The 21,180-nt window shown below is 41.4% G+C and overlaps 3 protein-coding genes and 1 pseudogene across 3 annotated transcripts; all 4 read left to right on the forward strand.

Moving 5' to 3' along the window:
• Positions 1-1,528: 1,528 nt before the first annotated feature.
• Positions 1,529-3,402, forward strand: LOC137941186 (uncharacterized GPI-anchored protein At4g28100-like). The gene is made up of 2 exons (XM_068786491.1): positions 1,529-2,379; positions 2,810-3,402. The coding sequence occupies exons 1-2, from the start codon at positions 1,756-1,758 to the stop codon at positions 3,149-3,151; spliced, it is 966 nt and encodes a 321-aa protein (XP_068642592.1). The 5' UTR covers positions 1,529-1,755; the 3' UTR covers positions 3,152-3,402.
• A 569-nt stretch (positions 3,403-3,971) lies between these two features.
• LOC137940880 (ATP-dependent DNA helicase homolog RECG, chloroplastic-like) lies at positions 3,972-9,820 on the forward strand (annotated as a pseudogene).
• Positions 9,821-11,767: 1,947 nt separating this feature from the next.
• Positions 11,768-13,173, forward strand: LOC137942146 (protein MOTHER of FT and TFL1). The gene is made up of 4 exons (XM_068787839.1): positions 11,768-11,959; positions 12,062-12,123; positions 12,495-12,535; positions 12,953-13,173. The coding sequence occupies exons 1-4, from the start codon at positions 11,768-11,770 to the stop codon at positions 13,171-13,173; spliced, it is 516 nt and encodes a 171-aa protein (XP_068643940.1).
• Positions 13,174-16,052: 2,879 nt separating this feature from the next.
• On the forward strand, positions 16,053-17,951 carry LOC137942143 (homeobox-leucine zipper protein HOX3-like). The gene is made up of 4 exons (XM_068787836.1): positions 16,053-16,185; positions 16,732-16,913; positions 17,018-17,097; positions 17,513-17,951. The coding sequence occupies exons 1-4, from the start codon at positions 16,092-16,094 to the stop codon at positions 17,814-17,816; spliced, it is 660 nt and encodes a 219-aa protein (XP_068643937.1). The 5' UTR covers positions 16,053-16,091; the 3' UTR covers positions 17,817-17,951.
• Positions 17,952-21,180: the final 3,229 nt, after the last annotated feature.

The following is a 21,180-nucleotide window of genomic DNA, read 5'->3' on the forward strand; positions in this document are numbered from 1 at the left end:
TCCAAGCAAGAAGAATCTTCTAGAAATCATTTATTGTAATTTTCTCTTTTTTTATTAAACTATTGTAATATTCGTTGGTTACTTTGATTGTACAAAAAGGGTGTATGTCAATTGTTTGTTATTATTATCATAGCATCTCTGTTTCACACAAGTGAAAAATTAAAAAAATAGCAATATATCAAAATACGCTATAATAAGGCTACCAAAGCCACTTAGTAATCTAAAATTGATGCAAAAGAGAACCTCAAATAATCATTAAACAAAATTTTGAACAACTTGAACGAATCTCCAACTTTATGCCAGCCATTATGGACGCCTTTGCTCTCTCCTCTTTTAACTCGCTACGATGCGGAGACACATAATAATACCCAAATAATGTCATTTTATCGTGATGCTCGTACATATCATTTGCCCAATCGAAACCACTGATGCGAAGAAAGAGAAAGAAAAGCTGCAGTGCCTCGTGGCATTCTCACGCGCGTGCCAGCGACCCGCAGTAAAAACCAGGAACGTCTCGAGAGCCATAAAACGACATCGAAATCGCACAAAGTGAGACTTTTAAAAGGTCTTCCCATTTTAAAAGCCTTTTAACGCCAGGAATCAGCAAAAGGAATTCTTTTGCACTGGCCTTGGACTGGAAAATAGAAATTTACCCAGTTGCCTCGGAATTTACGTCCTCACGCCCCAAAAGCCCGAGCGCCTCTCTTTACAAAAAGCCAATCGAATCCAAAACGTTAAGACAGTAATGGGAACTGGTCTTCGGATACTGTTACTGGGCATCCTTCACAATTTGTACTGGAGAGCTCAGTAGATATTTCGTTTAAACCCTTCATCTATGAGAACAGCAGCTGCCAAACAGATGGAGGTAATTGACCAATCGCATTTTGTTAAAGGTTTTTTGTCTATAGAGCCATCAGATAAATTGAAGTGTGGAACAAAAGTCTGAAGAGCTTCGAAACGTCGACTTCATTTATGGGCAGCAGAATTGAATGAGGAATGCCACTAGAATTATTATACTGAGGAGTTGTCCAAAATCATTATTCTCATAGTAAAGCCAGAGGATGTGGAGCCACCACTATGTCATAGCCACGTGACCGTCACATCTCCTTCTTCCCTCTTTTTGGCTTTCCATAAGATAGAACCGCAATGATGTTCCAGTTAAAATAGCTGGAGGAATTGATGTTTGGGAAGTGTATTTTTAGAGACTAATCAATTTAATTCCTGTTAAAAGTTCCAGAATCATTATTCGTTCTTGTTTGCATCTGGAAGCAAATGAGTTCCACTTATGGCACTAGGCAAGGCAACAACCCTTGTAACCGTTGACAACCACCAGCAATTCGGCTTCAGTCTGAATACAAATAATCCTGTGTTTACGTAAATGAAAATAAGTAAAAGCTTCAGTTGGTAAGGATGGAACTAATATTTATGAGGCTGTTGTGAGGAATAGGATACTGTAAACGTCAAGCTCTTGCATTCAATCATTCCCTCATCATCTTACCTCTTGTAAATATATATATATGTAGAAAACCAGGAATTTTAAGCCATTCCTTCCCGTCTCTCTGTCTCTCTGTCTCTCTGTCTCTCTCTCTTTTTTTCTTTTTTCTTTTTTTATCCTAGCTCGCGTTGTCTGAATCGCTCTTTCTTTTTCCCACTTTCCTCGATCTTCTCCCCCACCCTTTACTAAAAAGCAATAGGCACTCCTTGAACTGCAGGCGAAGAGAGAAGAAACCCTCCTCACAAGAAAGGGGAAAGAAAATGCACAGATTCTCTCTCGTCCTCCGCCATTTCTTCTTCCTCGTTCTTACTCTTCGCCCTTTCTTCCTCCTCGCTCTGCCGGAAGATCACTCAGACCCAGCATTCATCCAGCCCTTCTTCCCTTCTTCACCGCCCTCCACAATCCCGGCCTTCCCCGAACAATCCGACGTTTCCTCCTGCCCCCTCGACCTGCCTGACTCTCTGTTCCCATCCGTCACTCGCGCCTGCGGCGCCCATCGCCCCCTCTCCCGCTCCCGCTGCTGCCCCACCCTCGCTGCCTGGCTCTACGCGGCCTACGCGCGCACCGCCCTCCACCCACGTGTCGGCACCGATCACCCTTATGACTCGCTGCCGGCGCTGCCCGATGACTCGGAGACGTGCGTCGACCAGCTGGGGAAGGCTATGCAGGCCAAGGGCGTCGATTTGGCTAGACCCAACGCCACGTGCGACCTCGTTTACTGCTACTGCGGGATCAGATTGCACGTGTTGAGCTGCCCGGAGGCGTTCGCCGTCTCGGCTGACGGGAAACTGGCGGGCGACGCGCGGGTGAAGAAGCTGGAGAAGGATTGTCACGCAGGGTCCAGCCGAGCCGCCTGTAGCAAGTGCTTGATACGCCTCCGCCAGGTGAGTGTACTTGCTTCTCATCCAGAAACGTCTCCGCCTACCCTTCACGGCCTTTTTTTTATTTAAAAGAAAATCGAAAAGAAACACCCTTCTCTATCTTCTGTTCTGGGGTCATAATTGTGGCAAGCTTTATCATTACCATCTGCCGGTTGTAATAAATCCCCACACGGAGTTTTACTAAAATGCCCCCAACTTCGGCGTTGAGAATATGCTTGGAGAGTTGACATTATCCGAACAATTTGGCCGCGACTGATGGCGAAACTGTCATTTCGACTGGCAGCTGTCGTGCTTTGGACCAGTTTGACTTATCAGTAACTAAATGACTGTTTTGACCTCGATTATTTCCCGCCAGCGCCATGAGCTTTCTGCTTTTATTGACTCACGGGAAGATTTTGTATGAATATGATATATTTCGCAATTTTTGTGGCAGCTCAACGAGCTGAAGGGAGCGAATAGCAGCAGCGTGGAGTCGGAGAGGAAGAGCAAAATCAGAAACAAAGATTGCCAGCTTATGGGCTTAACTTGGCTGCTCGCCAAGAACAGGACCGCCTACATGCATCCGGTGACTGCGATCTTGAGAGCTTTTATGATGAACGCCGGCAATCCTTCGTCGGAGCCAACGTCTTGCAGCCTGATTGGAGACGGAATGCCGCTGGCCGTCGATTCTGCGGAGTTGGATAGTTCATCTTCTGCTCCTCTCGACAGATTTACTTGCCGGGTTTTCCTACTATTGATGTGGATTGTTTTACTCTGCTACTCAAACCGCTTTTGATTGGGAAAAAAAAGAAAATTTTCATCTTCTGTTATTCTTTTTGTATGTTTTCTTAGGTTTTGTGTGGATTTTTTTTCATGAATGGCAGAATGCAGAGAGCTTTTTTTATTTTATTTATTTTTTGTAATATTCTTGTCTGCTTGGGTGTAGAGAGTTTCTTAGATTCAATGACGATGATAACTGACGCGTAAACTCTGGCATATTTAGCTGCTTTACGTTGTTAATGAATTAAAATTTTAAGCTTTTTTTTATCTTTTAGCAGGATCGAGGCCTTTGTTTATAAGTCTAAACCTCTATATCAAACCAAAGGGAAACCGTTTGATTGTTTTGTTCAGTAATTAATTTGAGTGTATACATATATATTATTCAAGAAGCTGAATGTACTACTTGCCGAGTTGTTCCGAGTTTGGAAACCATCCTTTCAGGGGAATTCTTTGCATTTATCTCTCAAATAACATCTACATGTCAAAAACCAACTGTGGTTTATCAATTTGATACTAAAAAATATTTCAATTTTGAATATTATGTTTACGATAAACATAAAATATAAACCATAGACATTGTTGACTGTTATATCACATTCTTTAAACTAGATATTTTAGTTGTTATATTTAAATAAAGCACTAATTTTACCTAATTTTTTTAAAAATGTCAGGAATTTTATTTCATGCTTCATAGAGTGGGAAAGCGGTGGAACAGATTTCCATTTAGGGAAATCGTGTACACCAGAGTCAAATCCAATGCAAGAGACTGAAGCGCGTATTTTGGTGATTGTTACTCGGTAATTTCGTCGTTATCAATCGTTATGGCCTTATCGGCTATGGGGCTCTTCTACCGAGTGCCAACTATAAAACCCACATCGGTTTCACTCCACTGTTCTCCAGCTCAGTCTTCAGAGCGTTTCCCGGTGAATCATTTCACCGGTTTGGATGCTCGAATTTGTACTTCATTAACAGGTCAGTTGAACCTACAACCTAGGCTGCTGCTTAGTCGATTTTCTCTTATTTATTTCTCTCTGCTGTCCCTTCATCTCCCACGGGGAGAGCTATTTTCTATTTTACAGAGATAGGAGGATTGTCTTTTGTCATTTTAGTTTTTCATTGGCGTTGCAGCTGGAGATTGACGAGGCGTTTTTCTGTTTCACTTTTTGTTATGATTTTGTAAGGGCGTTTAGTGACTTTCAATTTTTGGAAGTCAAGGAAGGAGTGATTTGTTTGTGTTCCTTTGAAACAATGTCGTTGATTGAATTAGACATTAGTTTTGCACAAGTTCATGGAAAGGTCTTACTGAATAGTGAAGAGTTTTATTTCGTTGGCGACATTTAAGTAGCTATCAGAAAATCTGTTGAGGGGTAGTTTCATCTTCTTACACCGGCCATAATGTCGAAAATTTATATTATCGTATTCTACATGATTACATAAGTTTTTACTTTTATTTTCTTGTAATTTTTGTATGTATATTGGGAGATATAAAGGTTTAAGTGATTTTAAGTGGATAAGAGTATTTTTGTAATTTGATCCACATTCACTTAATAAAAGAGATAGGTCAAACACGACCCCAACAGGAGTTAGTTTTTGAACCATCTCTTCTCATATCTTTCTGCCTTCCTCTCTCTTTCAACTTCTCTCTTTCTACTGTTTAATTTTATCTTTTTTCATAGTATCAGAGCAGCCGAGTTAGGGATGCTGCTATTTCTTAGAGAAGGGTTCCTCGAGGTCTGTGCATTACTGGTTGACAAAATTCCATCTTTTTGTTTTTTTCTCTACCATAACCTTAGGGTTTTGACTTCTACTACCTTTAGTTCAGTTTTTTATGAGCTAGATGTAGATCTTTTTCAGTAATCTTATTTTCTATTTCATTTCATTCGATTTTACATCCGTATTTATATACAAAATTATAGTTAATTTATCCCGCTTTTCTCGGTCTGCCTCTTATGTTACGAAGGACTTCTTCTTCTGTTTTTTATGGATCTAGAAGATAGCTCCAGAGGAAGAAGTCTCCTTTGGAAGATCTCATGCCAACAGTCCCCCTCAAGTTGGTATGTATCGATCTCTGATGCCCCACTTGCCAAGTGAGTTGTAGAAGTTCTTGATGCATGCTGCTTTTGCAAGTATGTTTGCTAACTAGTCTTTAGATTTAACAAACGGAAATTGAATTATCTTTGCCTCAAGATTTTACTTGATGAAGTGCCAATCTACTTCTGTATGTTTAGTCCGATCATGCTAAACCGGATTATGTGAAATATCAATAACCACCTTGTTATTACAGAATAGGTCCATCTCACAGTTTGGGCCAAAACGAATTTCGGTTATTAATCTCTGAAGCCAGAGAAGCTCACAAAGACCCTTAGCCATCCAACGAAACTTGGCTTCAGTGTTTGATAATGCTACCACCTTTTGTTCCTTACTTTTCCAGATAACTAGATTCCCTCCAACAAACATAAAATAGCCTGAGGGGGATCTTCTATCTAAAATATTCCCTGCCCAGTCAGCATCTGTATTACCTTCAATCCTTAGGTGATGGTTTCTTAAGAACATGAGTCCTTTCCCAAGGGAGAACTTTAGGTATCGAAGAATTTGATTCACAACATTTATATGATTTTCACTCGGACAATGCATGAATTGGCTTACTACACTTACTGCATAGGCGATGTCAAGTCGTGTATGAGAGAGATAAATAAGTTTCCCAACTAACCTTTGGTATCTTCCTTTGTCTGTTGGTACTTGGTCTGTGTATTCTCCAAACTTGTGATTTGGGATTATTGGGGTATCTGCAGGCTTACACACCAGCAGTCCAACTTTTGATAATAAATCTAGGATATATTTTCTTTGGGAAAGGAATATGCCTTGCTTGGAGCTAGCAACTTCGATTACCAGAAAACCCCGGTAAGAAATCCAATTTTCTTCGCTTCTTAAACTGATATTTGTGATATATTTCGAAAATGGTTGTGATATATTTTGGAAATGATTTGGGAACTATAAATTTTTTTGAGCTAAACCTTTGTTACTACTTCCTTCTAGCTAAATGCTCCTCAAATAGCAGCAGCTGTCAACCCCAGCAACTTAACACTTTTATGTTGCGATATATAGAGTGTCATGTCCTTGTGTCTTCCAATTATGGTCTCAGCTGATGTCTAGCCCTTTAATTTGTATGCTGCTGATCTTTAATCTGGAGGCTCTATTAGTCAATTCTACTACATTGGTTAGCCAACGTATTGTTTAGCGAACTGGACCCAAGTTCTGTATCAAGAAAAGCAAATGATGTAGATTGCCAACAAGTTTTTCTCACATTACGACAGTTAGTAAACTTCTCTCTAGGGAGATGTTGGATGTGGAAAGACTGTGGTTGCTTTCTTGGCATGTATGGAGGTTATTGATGCGGGTTTTCAGGTAGTTCACAAAGTTCCTTTTCTATATAATTTTGACAGGCAAAATCTTCTCTGGCAAATATAAATATATATATCTCCATCTTTCTTTCTTTCCTTTTCTTTGAATTTTTCTTTTTATATGGTTCCTCCTGTAGGCTGCTTTCATGGTTCCTACTGAACTACTTGCTTTCCAGCATTATGAACTAATCATTTCCATGCTGGAGAATTTTGGGGAAGACCATTTGAAACCATCAACTGCCTTGCTAACTGGATCAACCTCTTCCAAGCAATCACGGCTAATCCGTAAGGCTGTGTTCCCTCTGCTTTTGATTACATGCCCATTCATAAATATGTCAAGACGCTGGATACAATATTGCTATTGTAGGGCCTTCAATGTGGGGATATAGCGATGGTCATTGGGACCCAAAGTCTTATAGCTGAGAGAGTGAAATTTGCAGCTTTACGCATCTCTGTGGTTGATGAGCAGCATCGATTTGGTGTGATCCAGAGAAGGAAGTTTAACAGTAAGATTGGTAACTTGCAGCAATAACTGTTTGGCTTTCTTCTCATCGTTCTTTTAATTTTGACCTGTTTGATTCCTGAGAGAAAAATGTTTGGATGAAGTGATGAAACTTTCATCATGTTGCTATTCAGAAAAAAAAAATCACATTACCTACAGAAATGGAGGTGAATGGGGCCTCCAGTTTTGCAACTATATTCTATTTCATCAAGCTTTAGAATGTCTGATTCCAGTTTGGATCACTCACCGGATGATAAAACCTGTATGGCCCCTCATGTTCTTGCAATGTCCGCAACACCTATTCCTAGGACACTTTTATATGGAGATATGTCCTTAACTCAGGTACAAGGGCGTCCTAGGTGTATTCCAGTTTTTCTTTTATCAAATTCAATAGTAATTTATTAATACTTTTTATATTCAAGCTTGCCATCTCATGTGGTCCCTGCAGCTTGGCTCCACATAGAGTTTTGAATCAAATAGTATGCTATGATTAATTATCGACTCCTAATCAGTTTCTTTGGCTTTGTCTATTGTTTGACTTGGTAGATAACAGATTTGCCTCCAGGAAGAGTGTCAGTGGAAACTTTTACCTTAGAAGGAAATGAGATTGACCTGGAAAAGGTGTATGAGGTGAAGATCATTGTTTCTTTTTCACCCCTTGTTAGTGCTCAAAGCTTTTTGTAGAAAATTGGTGTCATGCTTTCCATATATCTGCTACTTGTTGCCTCAATGATCATTTTTTTGGTGACTTCATATTTCTGTTCTCCATCACATTTCCAAATCTGGAGGAAGATGGTTTAAATATTTTAAGCTCTTGGTGCCCATTCCATTTAGAACAATATCAAGTGGTCAAAGCACCATCTAGACACTAAGAGTGAAAGATGTGCAGATGATGTCCAGTTCAGTTGTACAATTTTCTTCTCATCATCTGATTATGTACAAAAACCATATTCCTCTCTTACTTCTTTTGAGGAGGAAAGCTCATATAAGATGTGTTTCTGTCACATTGTAGTGGTTGTTATGTTGTACTAGTTTTAGTTCAATCCCTTTGTTGTGTTTCACCTTCCTTATGGGTTCTTGAATTTGAGCTTCTCAAACTGGCCTTCATCCCTGAATCCCATTTGGATTGGAATGAAGATATGTCATTTAGGTTACCATTTGAATTTGCTTCTGGTTATCATACAACTCTTACTGATGTGGCATAGTTGTATGGCTTGGCACTGAGTTTTACGTTCAAACCTGTCTCCCAAAGGTAGGGCTCTTCTGTTCTTCTTCAATGCATGTACATGTGATGGTAATTTTTAGACATTTGAGGTTTTACTTAGTGGATTGGACTAAAGAGTTTCAAACTCCTATATAGGTCTTCTTTACCACACAAGAAACACTTCTTCCTTTGGAAATGTAATGAATGTTATCATCTTTTTGAATGCTACACATTCCTTGGTATTTAACTGCTTATTCCAACTAGAATTGGTTGAAGTGGCACAGAATTCAGTTAATAGGCATGTGAGGCCCTAGATATGCATATCAGAGTTGTCACGTCTTGCAATGGGATCAGGGTCTTTCCTCATGTGAAAATGTGATGCAATATTTGTTTGGCTTCAGTTATTCTGAGCAGCTGCCCCAGCTTCATGCAGTCACAACAGATTTTTTTATCAATATCTGCTTAATTTGAGGGATACCAATGCGGGCTCCTCAATGGCCGCATGAAGAGTGAAGTGAAGGATGAAGCTTTGTGAAAATTTCGGTGTGGAGATACCAATATACTGCTCTCAACACAGGTGATTGAGATAGGAGTGGATATTCCAGATGCTTCTATGATGGTTGTCATGAATGCAGAGAGGTTGGGAATAGCTCAACTGCATCAGCTTAGAGGAAGAGTTGGACGCGGAACAAGAAAATCTATTTGCATCTTTGTAACAGCTACTGCTGGGGCTCTAGACCGGTTGAAAGTTCTTGAGGAGTCATCTGATGGTTTCTACATGGCAAACTTTGATCTTCTTCATCGTGGGCCAGGAAACTTGCTTAGCAAGAAGCAGTCTGGACACCTTCCAGAATTTCCTATAGCTAGATTGAAGATTGATGGCATTATTCTGCAAGAAGCTCATATGGCTGCCTTGGTAACGATCGCCTCTCTTTTATTTTTCTTATAATGAGTATCCATGATTTTCATCTGGTAGACTTGATGAGTTGCCCAACTTCAAATTTTAAATTTACGATTTCCTGTGTTGTATTATTCTACGAATGCATTAAGATCGAATTGGTATTGCAGAACATCCACAAAATAGAAAACAGTAACGAGCTTGTGCTTGGGTCTCTTTGACTAAGTATTTTAGAAAGTTCAGGAGGAACAAAGTGGCTTATCCTGAAATGCAATCTGCGGAAAATTTTGAGCACTTCCAGCGATCTGGAGAGCTTTCCAAAACTGAAAGCAGAGATCAGCATGCGACAACCTCTCGAGTCACTTCTTTTGTGAAACACATTGTAGATTGAGAGACATGGCAACTGACGTGAAGAGCTTTTCTTCATATTCATCGTTTCCAGCTAAGGAGAGTCTTACTTTCTTTTGATGCGGCTTTTGGTTTATAAACCATTGTTTTTTCTTTGACAGTGACGGTGCGCAGGCTCGTAGAAGTTGTTGATCTAGTTTGATTACATTTTATAAAAGCAGTTTTGACCGCCTCTCCTAGCGTTCGTCACTGGAAAGCCAAGGAAATTATATTCATCTTGGCTGTTGCCATCCATTACATGTATCCGAAGACACTTAAGAGTGGGACCCTGTCTGTGGATGCTGATGATTTGAACATTGAGAAGCCTATTAAAGCTTCACGTCTGACATAAATCTGTAGCTTGGCATAACTTCCATTTAGTGTGGGCCGTTAGGGTGGTAGTGGACCAAAGGCAGTACACATAGCTGAGTAGCATGCATGCACAAGAGGAACGCCCCACCCTTTGAAACATTAGCCTAGGACTGGTTACTCAAAAAGGCCAATGACAAGTCATTGTTTTTTAAGGCAAATAACAATAGTGTGTGGTAAGGCGGTCCGGTTGGCACCTAATGACAAGTAGTGCCTAGACATGTGGTATGGACACGTGGATGATAACCGTTATTTGATAGGACACTACTCTCGTACAAGTTCATAGAGTTACAAGATTTCAAAGTAATACACATGCATAGGGATAAGCATGTGGTCAGGTTCTTCCCTTTTTTCCGTGAGAGTATGACAGTTCATTTTATCCTTTCGAAATAGTGTTATATCTTCACTTTAAAGGTGACCTTTCTTATGATGCTTTAGGTGGACCTTGCTTATGATGTTACATGTCACCTATATGTTACTTTTCTGTAGCTTAGATGAAGGATTCTATAAGGCCATGTGTCACCTATGTAATCACTTCCCTTGCTTAGATAACACTTAAGCAGTATTATTTTCTAATTTGATTTTGGCTTTGATCTTTATAATCGAGTTAGATTTTAATGGAAACTCTAATTTTTACAAATCAATTATTGTTTGACTAAACCTCCATGTTTTAACTATTAGTCAACTGGTGCTTAAGTTCTTTCAGTATTGATACATGTTGATCGACGTAGACGAATTGGACTAGGGTTCTAATTTTGATGATTAATTTTTATGCTTACAATTGGTTACCATATAACATGTGTGGGTAAAGAAAGAGTTAGTATCTTTGTTATATGACCTTAATTAAAATACTTTTATTGCTTTATATATATATATATATTATTTATTTATTTATATGATTTTACATAAGTCATCCTTATGGGTAATTGAGTAATGTTGCCATCATTATGTAATATTGTGTTCATACATAGGACAACTACTACCTGATTAGGTAATTGAGTTTTAAACTTAAGAACCAAATCGTCTTCTAATCTCACTTTTTTCCCTTAAGAATTGGAATTATAAAAGATTATGTAAATTAATTGTTTGATACATTTAATCACTTTGGAGCATTTGTATTTACTACAAAGTTACAAAAGATTTTATATGGAGAGAAACTTGTTTCAAGTACAAAATGCTAATTTAATAAAAACCAATAAAAAAATATTTAAATATGCTTGAAATAAAATATTCTAATTGATATAAATAAATATATTAAGCATATTATTTGCAATAGTTTGAAAATATAGAAACTTTATAAATTAAAAAAAATAAAAATTATTGTGGGACAACATCGAGAACCATTGATGGCAGATACAGACCATATACACTTTGGGTTGTACTTAGGCATTCGATGTGGTTAGGCCATCACTTTTGTCTTGTCCGGTGGGTCCATTACACCTACTATAACGTTACATTTATATATAACTAAGACAATGGAGACAAGGGCATTTAGCCCAGCCAATCGTCAATTTCGTCACATCCGAGTTAGAGATTAATTATAAATTAAGATCTTAACAGAAATTTGGGGGAGAATTAGTGAGAATCGCTGGGGAGGAGAATCTCGGTACGATACAGTACGTGCTACAAGCCGGAGGATGACGGTGATCGACATCCCAAATGGAACGTACACGTGGTGCAACCTTCTGCTCGTCTCTTGCATGCCAAAATTCACCCATTTCCGGTGCATGTATTTCCACCCAAAATTTGAAATTAACTGAATCCTCTCTTCTTCCTCCTTCCCTCCTTCCCTCCATAGGGTTTTTGATGAGTTTTTCCCTCTTCTTTTTGTTTTCTCTCTTGCCTCTGTGCCTGCTTACAACAACATCTTCATGGCGTGCTCAATAGATCCTTTGGTGGTGGGGAAGGTCATTGGCGACGTGATCGACATATTCGTGCCTTCCATCTCCATGTCTGTTTACTACTCAAAGCGTATCACCAACGGCTGCGACATAAAGCCTTCTTCCACCGCTCATCCTCCCACCGTACAGATCTCCGGCAAATCCTCCGATCTCTTCACTCTGGTCAGCGCCTACCGGTTACTGCGCCTCTTCATCTTCTCCAACAAAAAGAAAAAATATTTGCATGATTTTGTAGTACTGATTAATACATCTTCAAATGCGTAGGTGATGACGGATCCGGATGCTCCAAGTCCCAGCGAACCGACACTGCGGGAATGGGTCCATTGGTACTCTCTTAATCTCTTCAACATTCAAGCTCCTCCTCATCACAATTCCATCTCTATACTTTTGAATCCAATCAGAAGAACTCAGTGCGCTTTAACTAGGTTTTGCTGGAGTAGTGAGTAGTCTCGATTGCTGCGATAGTTTCGAGGTTGTGACGATGATGCTAGCGCTTAGACGTTACCAGTTAGAACACCTCCCCCCCGCTGACTAGCAAAATCTTTCCGCGAGGAGGACAACTAATGCAAGCAAGAAGCTAGATCTGCCTCTGCTTCGTGTCTCTGCGATTGACGATATTTAGGAACAAAAAAGATGACATTTTTTATATTCTATCTGTTACTGTTTGTTTACTTCGTTCTGGCTTTGTCTTGTGCAGGATCGTGTTGGACATTCCAGGAGGATCTGATCCTTCACAAGGTAAAATCAACTTCTCCTCGTCTATAGAGCTTTCTCTTCATTTTTTCTAAATCAATTTCTAGAAGTTGCCGAAGAATTTTGAAGCAGCGTACCGTGGTTGTTAACCAAAATATCAGTTTGTAACACAAGCTTTAAAAAGTCATAGTTGTCCACCCGACCGCCACTGCGGCCGCCGGGAGTCCCTCTCCCTTCCGGCGACTCTCACATCGTTGATTTCCCAATATGCCCCTGGAATTACGTAACGGAATCCCAATGACACACACGTGCTGTATGACTTGGTTTGTCTGTTGCATGCCACGTGTACCTCTTGGTTGCCTCGTTATGCGCTACAATCGCGCCAGGTGGCAATAAGTGTGCTTACTGGGCCTGATGTTCGAATTGGGCTGTAGTGCTTAAACATGACTTGATGAAATGCAGGAAAGGAGATTCTTCCCTACATGGGCCCGCAGCCACCGGTGGGAATCCATCGCTACATCTTTGTTCTCTTTCAACAGAAGACAGCCAGCCCACCTATGGAGGGGCCGACCAGCCGCGCCAACTTCAAGACCCGGGAATTCGCTGAAGAACATGGACTTGGACTTCCGGTTGCCACAGTTTACTTCAACGCGATGAAGGAGCCGGCAAGTAAGCGCCGCTGACCGAGCTGCGTCTAATCGACCGTGTTTCTTTGATCCTTCAAGGAATGTGCTTAGAATTGTATGTGAATATAGTAAATATATCCCCATCTTCCAGTTTGTGGTTTGTATCTCATCCTTGTGTGAATCTGACTATCTGAATTTCTGACTGAAGCGTATATAGAGCGTGGGTTGTTTCGTCTTTTGACATCTTCCTGGTTGCAAGTGACCGTGAAAAACTAGCAGAAACTGTTCTCTTTTCCGTGCAAGCAGACGGAGCCTTCCGAAATCCAAAATCACCATCAAAGGATGTTATTCGGTATTTGAGCTATTATATCTTTCTTTATGTTCTACCCCTTGCAGTTGCGGCTGTAGCCAGTTTGGTCTGAAGAAGCACGGATGGTTTCGGAGTACTTGAAAAGAAGGATGCAATTCCACAATTTGGTCGCCCTCTTAATCATTTAGCTCTCGGGGATCCACGGTTGGTGAAAGCGACAAATGTGAGACTGTGAAATGTGAATGGATGATGTATGCATCGACTGAGGGGGAAGACAGGCTGAGCTGGTCGAAACACAGAGGACAGGGCGCTTGTGAAATGATTTTTCTGCCGGACGGATGCGTTTGTCTTCTTCAGAAACCTCATGCGGTGGACAATAATGAAACAGAACGGACAAGCTTACCATTTTTTTCTTCCTTCTGTCTCTCCTTCACCTTCAAGAGTCAACATCTCGGACTTTGTGCCGAAAAGAAATCGTCGTTATCGCCTCACGGACGCAAAGTAATTACGCTTCCTCAGTTCTTCTGCTCCCCGCAGAGGCCGAAACCCTCAACCATGGCGATGCCAGTGTCCAACTAATCCCTGAGCTTTTCTTTAATTGTGTAAGCATCAAAGCACGAATACTTTTTTGTCGTTTTGTCTGAACGTAAACAATATCTCCCCTGTAATGAAAACAATTAAATGGATAATAATTTCAACCAATGCCCGTTTGTCCTCAGTTGCAGGATATGACAGACCAAAATTAAGGTGATAACGAATCAACTCTCTCAGAACTTTAATCTCCCGATGGAAGAAGGCAGTCCAGTTTAAACAACAAAATGGAAAGGGGCGCATTGGTGAGAGCTTTCTCTGTCTCTCCGCTACAGCAGAAGTCAGTTGAACTTCTTCTTCGTAGTGGGAGCAAAAGGAAAAGGCAAAGGTGCTTTTTCTGAACCCCTTACGTGAGACATGTAGACCATAGCAGTTAGACAAGGCAAAGGTAATCAATCACCAGTTACTCACCTAAACCAAATCCATCAGCTACGCAAAATCTGCAGAGTGGAGAAAATGTAAGGCAATGATGCAGTTGCCCAATTAAAATCTCCACGTTTCACGCGACCAAAAAGTGGGTCGAGCACCAAAGATTACCGGACATGTTTCAAAGAAAGAACAGATAAAAAACTTGTGGATGGACTGAGCCACGCTTATTTCCCCTCTTCGGCATTTCGTCGAACAGATTTGATATTTTTGTCGCCATCCTTGTACAAATCATCTTTTATTGCATTCCTTTTCCCAACACAGACCGTGCGCAGGCGAAGTCATGTTCCCCAACATTTTCTTACTTCTAGTCAATACCGTCTGAGCTGGATCTGCGTTCTGCGCGTGGGCGAATTGTTGCCGCGGAGGTCGTCGTCCGTCTGCCATAGATAATTTACTGTCCTCTGATTCTTAGCAAGCTTCCCCCCAAGGAACAAGCAGAGCCGCGTACAAGAATCCGCCCCTTCATTCATCTCGGAATAGGGCGAAAGCACTGAAAGATAATGAGAGATAGTCACCACTCACTGCGCTTTCTGCACGCACCCTCGCTTGATTGTACAAAACCAAGTACAACGCTCCACAGGCATTCTATCAACTCAGTGCCAACTGTAAAATGATCTGAAAAACAAAGCTAGTTTCAAGTTTCAACGAGGAAAAAACACGGAAAATAGGGTTTGTCATTTGAGTTACAGGGACGACCATCCAGACGGGTAAGAAAAGTATAAATTAGTGGCGGGGACCGGCGGCCGCGTTGCTTCATCCCCCTCGCCCATCTCTTTCAGGCGTGCACGGCACGTGCGCGCGGCGTCTGTTCCAGCGGACCCGAATTGGTGCGGGGCTTGTCTGATTTTTGGACCGATTGACGATTCCAAATTTCAACGAGACAGCCTCACGCGTAACCAGGGTCGACGTGGATCTCATTTGGACGACAATCTAACCACGTAGATGAAAAGGAAGTGATACGTCACCTGATAAGAAGCATGTGGGCCACCCATGCTCCCTACTTAAATTCGAGGTGGGGCACACTTGCTTCCCGAACCTCTCAGGAGTTGTCACGTAAAGCAAACAAATTATTTACATTAGCCAAACAATAAATTAAATTAAAGTAATATGTCAACTCACACTTCACACGCCTAAAAAGGGTACACTCGTACCGCATACGAACCAGTGAATGATACTGAAAAGAACCGTTCCTTTAAGAGTAGATATGCTTCATTATATCACCATAATAACATTAAAAACAAAAGTAACCAAAAACGTACATCATTTGATACTTAAACCGCTAAAAAGATAAAATACGTGCAAGAAGGGTAATTTTTACATTTTTCATTTCACATAGGAAAGTTAGGACGAGATACAGGCGTATGTGGTTTTTGCCAATCATTTCGTGAGCCGACCTGCAAGCCGACAAGGCGACTCCGCATCGACTAAACAGAAAACCTGCCGGCGTTTTTCCTACACCCATCCATTCATGTGACACGTGTCAGTGATCCACCGGTCAAACCTTTTGACATGATGACCCTAGTCAAAACCCTAGGGAACCTCACCCCGTCTTACACGTATTTATTTCACGCTTTCTCACCTTTTCACCCCCCCCCCTCCGCTTCTCCTTTCTCTCGCTTCTTTCCTTTTTCTCTTTGCAGCTTTAATGGCGGATTTGCCTTCTTCCCCAAATGTTTCCTCTCTGGAGTTAACGATGGCCGTGCCGGGATATGTCTCCTCCTCTTCTCCTCATTCGTCTGGTAAGTTGTATTTTTTTTTTTTCTCTTGTTCTTGTTTCTTTATTTTTCTTAGACATCGTTGACGTCTTCGTTTTCAATCTCTGTTCTGATTATTTTACCTTCTTCTTTACTTCTCCTCTGAAATAGATTATGATGATAAAAAGCCGATTGCTTTATGTTTGTTTTTCTTCTTTATCACGTTCTAATGATTTCCCTTTCGGCACATGGAAGTCAGATTTTCGCTCCTTTTATACGCATTTTTTTTGCATTTTGCCTTTTCCTTCTTCATCAATCATCGTTTGATTGTTCTTTTTATTCTCTACTTGATCCATTTTAACAATCCGAAGGTTTTCCAAATGTGAAATTAGTTTTTAAATCTCTTTGCATGAGCATGCAGCTCCTCCGTTTCGGAGATTTTCTGCCATAGCATGTCTATCAGGTATCGAACACTTTTTTCTTCCGCTTCCTGGAGTCATCATGTCTCTTCCATCGTATATCAGCGTTTGACTTGCTAAGAATTTTCCATACACACCTAACGCTCTGCTGTCGTGGATTTTGATTTTGAAGACGGTGGTCCTTGCATGAAGAACTTTGACATCAATCAGCTGCCCTCCGGCGGTGAAGAATCTCTTTTCGGGATCGGCGACGAAGACGACGACAATGGTCCGCCTCGTAAGAAGCTCCGGCTCACCAGGGAACAGTCCAGATTGCTCGAAGAGAGTTTTCGAGAAAATCAAACCCTTAACCATGTGAGATTTCTTCTCAGATCTGACTTCTCTCATCTCAGCAAACAAAAGTTTATTGTAATTTTTTAAACTAATATTCTCCTTCCACGTATCTGTTGGGTCTGCAGCGGCAAAAGGAGGCCTTGGCCTCGCAGTTAAAGCTGAAGCCACGCCAAGTGGAAGTCTGGTTTCAAAACCGTAGAGCGAGGTACGTGTCACACATCGAATCTACACACTTCACGTGGCGTATTTCTTTTGTGACGTTTTCAGATATCTAATTAGCTATTCCCATGTCAAATACAACGGCAGTCGGCAGTGATAACGGATAAGCATCCAAATAGGCCCTATAAATGGACCCACCAAATCAGTCTCGGAGATCTTCTTGATTCCTACATATGGAAAATCTTGGGCTCTGCGTCTCCGGGCGATGCTTTTTTCCGGTGACAATGCACGTGACTGTCCAGTTCAGGCTGTCTAATCATATTTCGTCCGAACAAAATCAAGAAGAAGAAATTAAAATTACGTCTAATGGAACTAAATGACAAAGCATGAAAATCCTGAGAAGAAAAAACAGACGGAAACATCTTGTAAGATGAAGCTAATGTTTGTTGTTGGGGGAGCAGGACGAAGCTGAAGCAGACGGAGATGGAGTGCGAGTATCTGAAGCGGTGCTTCGGATCGCTGACAGAGGAGAACAGGAGACTGCTGCGAGAGGTGGAGCAGCTACGGTCGTTGAGGGTGGCGCCACCGACGGTGATCTCTCCCTACACGCGCGAGCCAATGCCGGCGTCCACTCTCAGTATGTGTCCGCGATGTGAGCGGGTGACGGCCACGCCCGCAGCTAACGGCTTCGACAACGGACCGGCTTCCCAATCGTCGCCGCACTCACACATCTTCCACCCACGCCAGCCTTCCGCCGCGTGCTAGAGAAGCCGGGGGAGGATGACGGACCGTTTAAGAAGACTTTAGGGAAGGAAAATTCCTGTGTTTTTTCTCTTTCGACAAACGCATAAACGTTTTCGTTGGGAAACGAAGAACTGGGAAGTGTTTTTTCCTTGTTGTAAAATGATGACTATATTATTTATTATTAAAAAAAAAAAATACTATGAATCGGGAACAGTTAAAAGTCTATAAGACATTAACTCTAATCTGCTTTTAATTTAATCCACTTCCAGTTTCATTCTTAGGGATAAGAAATTAGATTGGGGCTCCACTTATTCGCAGAGCATGTCATGATGGTGGGGGTGAAGAAAAAATCTTTTCCATCCGTAATGGAGTGTCGACAGGCCTGGAGCATGCATCAGGTCAACACTTTATAAGACCCGACATGAAACCTCCCTTCTTGCTCTTAATATCTTTTCTGCAACCCGGATGACTAAACCTGTTTGGTAATTAATTGACAGGAAAATAGAAAGAAACTGATGCAGTCGTTTGCAGCGTTTCAGCCTTTTACTAAGCGGCGGGAGGGTCTGGTCCTGTGTGGACTTTCAAATGTGGATACATGAAACATTAAATTGACCAACTTTGGATATAACATCAGCTAAAGTGTCGTCGTCTCCAACCATTAATAGACTTGATTGCTGCACTCTGTCAGAGGAAAACACCGCACTAGTTACACAAGAGTACGGGAGAAGGAAAGAAAAAGAAAGATGAAGACACGATCGGCTCAAATATGGAAGAATTTTTTTAAGTTCCAAACTCTCCCGTTTTCTGACATATTTCAATGAATCTAAAGATTAACTACAAATTTTATAAAGATGAAATTTGAAATTAAACTATTAGTTGATTTTAAAATTACGGCTATCTTAGCCATCTTATTGTGATCGAACAGTTGAGATAGTGTTTAGCGGTCTGGGCGTGAAATAGCATAGGCTCCGCTTGATGGGCCTTAAACTAATCCAGTACGGGTCCCCTGGCATCCATTAACTGGACTCTACTTGCAGAAACCCATATATCAAGCTTCCAACTGCAGGCTTTAAAAACAAGACCTTAGCTCTCTCCGTCTATGTAACAATAACCTTATTTTTATTTTTGGGTTATTTTATTTAGGAAAGAGCCGGTGCGCTGTGGGCCCAATAATAGGTGAAGTCACCTGACAGTCCCCATTCCGCCCAGCATTGATGAAGAATGCAAGGGATGTGTGCTCTGTCACTCCTCCATCTGTAAAGGGTCCTTCTTTCTTCAGGCCCACCACAAATGGGTTTCCAGTGGACCCGAGTTGTCAATCGGCTGATGGTGTCGGCAGTTGGCCGGACACGGACCACGCCCTTTCACTCCCCATCTCTTCAGCCTTTTGCTTGCTTCCTGTATTCATTAGTCTTTTGTCTACAGGCCTGGATTTAGATTCTCCAGTTCATAACCCATACCTTCATGTTTCAGTTGAATTGAATTCCCAACAGGCGAACCTTCATTTTACGATGATTCTTATCATCTGTCATCTTCTCCCCCTCCTTCCATTCGCTAAGCTGTCTGAACAAAATCAAAGGAAAATAAATGCAGGAAGAGAAAGGGTTCGAGGATCGGCATCTGCCACCACGGAGCATACAGTTCTGGTCCCCAATTACAGAATAGAGAAATCAATGTAAAAGGTACCTAAGACAGCCAAGACTTGTTTTTCTCAAGGTTGTCTTCCCTTCTTCGCCTCTTTCACCACCTCCGTTTCCCATCTAGTCTGGACTGAGAGAACGTTTCGTCAGATATAATGAGATAGATGAGACTGGATGGAAATCATGGTGGGGACAACTTAATCGACCCCGAACTTCTCGTCCACAAGTTCAGGCATAGGGCCGCCTCTTTCCTTTTGTCTTCATGAGAGAGAACACCGAAGGCTTTAAACACAGAAGCCCTATCACTTTGAGGTCAATTGACCGTCCGAGTCGGATCCTGTCTATCCTTTTCCTACTGTCTAATAATTATCCGGGTCTGAGTGCCCTGAAACTCGTACCACATGGGCGTCCCCTTTGTCCATGCGTGACACAGTGTGCGCGCGGTGGGCGGTGGACCCCTTGCATATTTTTTTTAAAAAAATACTGGAATCAATTCAATCACGTCGAGCTGATTGCATGCACAGCACGTACGTGTATCATCATCACTTTCGGCTTTTCGAGATTCAATAATGTACGTCGATGGGGACGAGTGCCACGAGTCTCCTTCAATAATTAAAGCCTTTGGTTGAATCGTGGGCCCACCTATGTACTTACCGTACGATCGAAGCTGGACCTAGGTTCTAGAAACGTTCAAGTCCATGGGCGGATGGGGTTTGGTAGCTCGAAGAAAAAGCCCAGGCCCGATGTGTTCTTAACGGAATTAGGTCTCACGAGCGCGGGAAACTCGTGATTGACAGTGTAGGAACTAGAGGTAGTATTGAACCGAGCCGGTTCGCAAGTGGCTCGAGCTCAGCTTGGTTCCGACTTGGTTCGGCTCCATAAAACCCGAACTAGAACCGTATTCAAGTTCAGGTTTGGGATCGTTTAAGTAAACGAGCTGAACTTGAGTGAACCACGGTTTGGTTCAATACCTTGCGAACAGGCTTGTTACTTAACAAACAATTTCAATTTTCAGGGAAATGAATAAGGCTTTCTGTCTTCGACAATTTTGCCTTTTCCTCTTCGGGCTCGATCTTGACTGTCGACTTTCTATATTTAGTTTTGATTTCATGGAATCAGTGGTAAAACCGGAATGAAATGGGAAAAAAATCAGTGATGGCGATGAGAAGTTGACTGAGTTGGATCTTCCCCAAGTCAAAACAAAGAAATAAGAGGTATGCAATATGCCACTTTAGGTAAGTTTTTGTTTTTATTCGATTTCTTGCTCAATCTCTTCATTTTTCGTCTTCAATCGATTTTTTTGTAATCAAGGAAGAACAATCTGTCTTTGACAATTTCGCCTCTTCCTCTTCGGGCTCGATCTCGACTGTCGACTTTCTATATTCAGTTTCGATTTCATGGAATCAGTGATAAAATCGGAATAAAATGGAAAGAAAATCAGTGATGGCGATGAGAAGTTGACTGAGTTGGATCTTCCCCAAGTCTAAACAAAGAAATAAGAGGTATGCAATATGCCACTTTAGGTAAGTTTTCATTTTTATTTGATTTCTTGCTCAATCTCTTCATTCTTCGTCTTCAATCGATTTTTTTGTAATCGAGGAATAACAATCTCTTCGTTCTTTGTCACCTATGATTTCTTACTCAAATCTATTCATTCTTTGTCTTCTCGGCGAGGAACAAATCACAAAGGTGAACAGAGCTAGTAGAAAAGTTACGAAAGAGAAAGGAAGCTCATCTGCCCCTCT

The sequence above is a fragment of the Aristolochia californica genome, unplaced genomic scaffold (assembly GCF_029961685.1).
Source record: "Aristolochia californica isolate CCGP_79_NKW_82.1479 unplaced genomic scaffold, dmAriCali1.0.hap1 SCAF_9, whole genome shotgun sequence".
NCBI classification, from domain to species: Eukaryota; Viridiplantae; Streptophyta; class Magnoliopsida; order Piperales; family Aristolochiaceae; genus Aristolochia; species Aristolochia californica.

Excerpts from the sequence above, each read along its gene's own strand:
- LOC137941186 (XM_068786491.1), top strand. The coding sequence starts at position 1,756 with ATGCACAGATTCTCTCTCGTCCTCCGCCATTTCTTCTTCCTCGTTCTT. Across the intron at positions 2,380-2,809 it reads GCTTGATACGCCTCCGCCAG|CTCAACGAGCTGAAGGGAGC; the intron begins GTGAGTGTACTT and ends TTTTTGTGGCAG.
- LOC137942143 (XM_068787836.1), top strand. The coding sequence starts at position 16,092 with ATGGCGGATTTGCCTTCTTCCCCAAATGTTTCCTCTCTGGAGTTAACG. Across the intron at positions 16,186-16,731 it reads CTCTTCTCCTCATTCGTCTG|ACGGTGGTCCTTGCATGAAG; the intron begins GTAAGTTGTATT and ends TTGATTTTGAAG. Across the intron at positions 16,914-17,017 it reads AAAATCAAACCCTTAACCAT|CGGCAAAAGGAGGCCTTGGC; the intron begins GTGAGATTTCTT and ends TTGGGTCTGCAG.
- LOC137942146 (XM_068787839.1), top strand. The coding sequence starts at position 11,768 with ATGGCGTGCTCAATAGATCCTTTGGTGGTGGGGAAGGTCATTGGCGAC. Across the intron at positions 12,124-12,494 it reads CTGCGGGAATGGGTCCATTG|GATCGTGTTGGACATTCCAG; the intron begins GTACTCTCTTAA and ends TGTCTTGTGCAG. Across the intron at positions 12,536-12,952 it reads AGGATCTGATCCTTCACAAG|GAAAGGAGATTCTTCCCTAC; the intron begins GTAAAATCAACT and ends GATGAAATGCAG.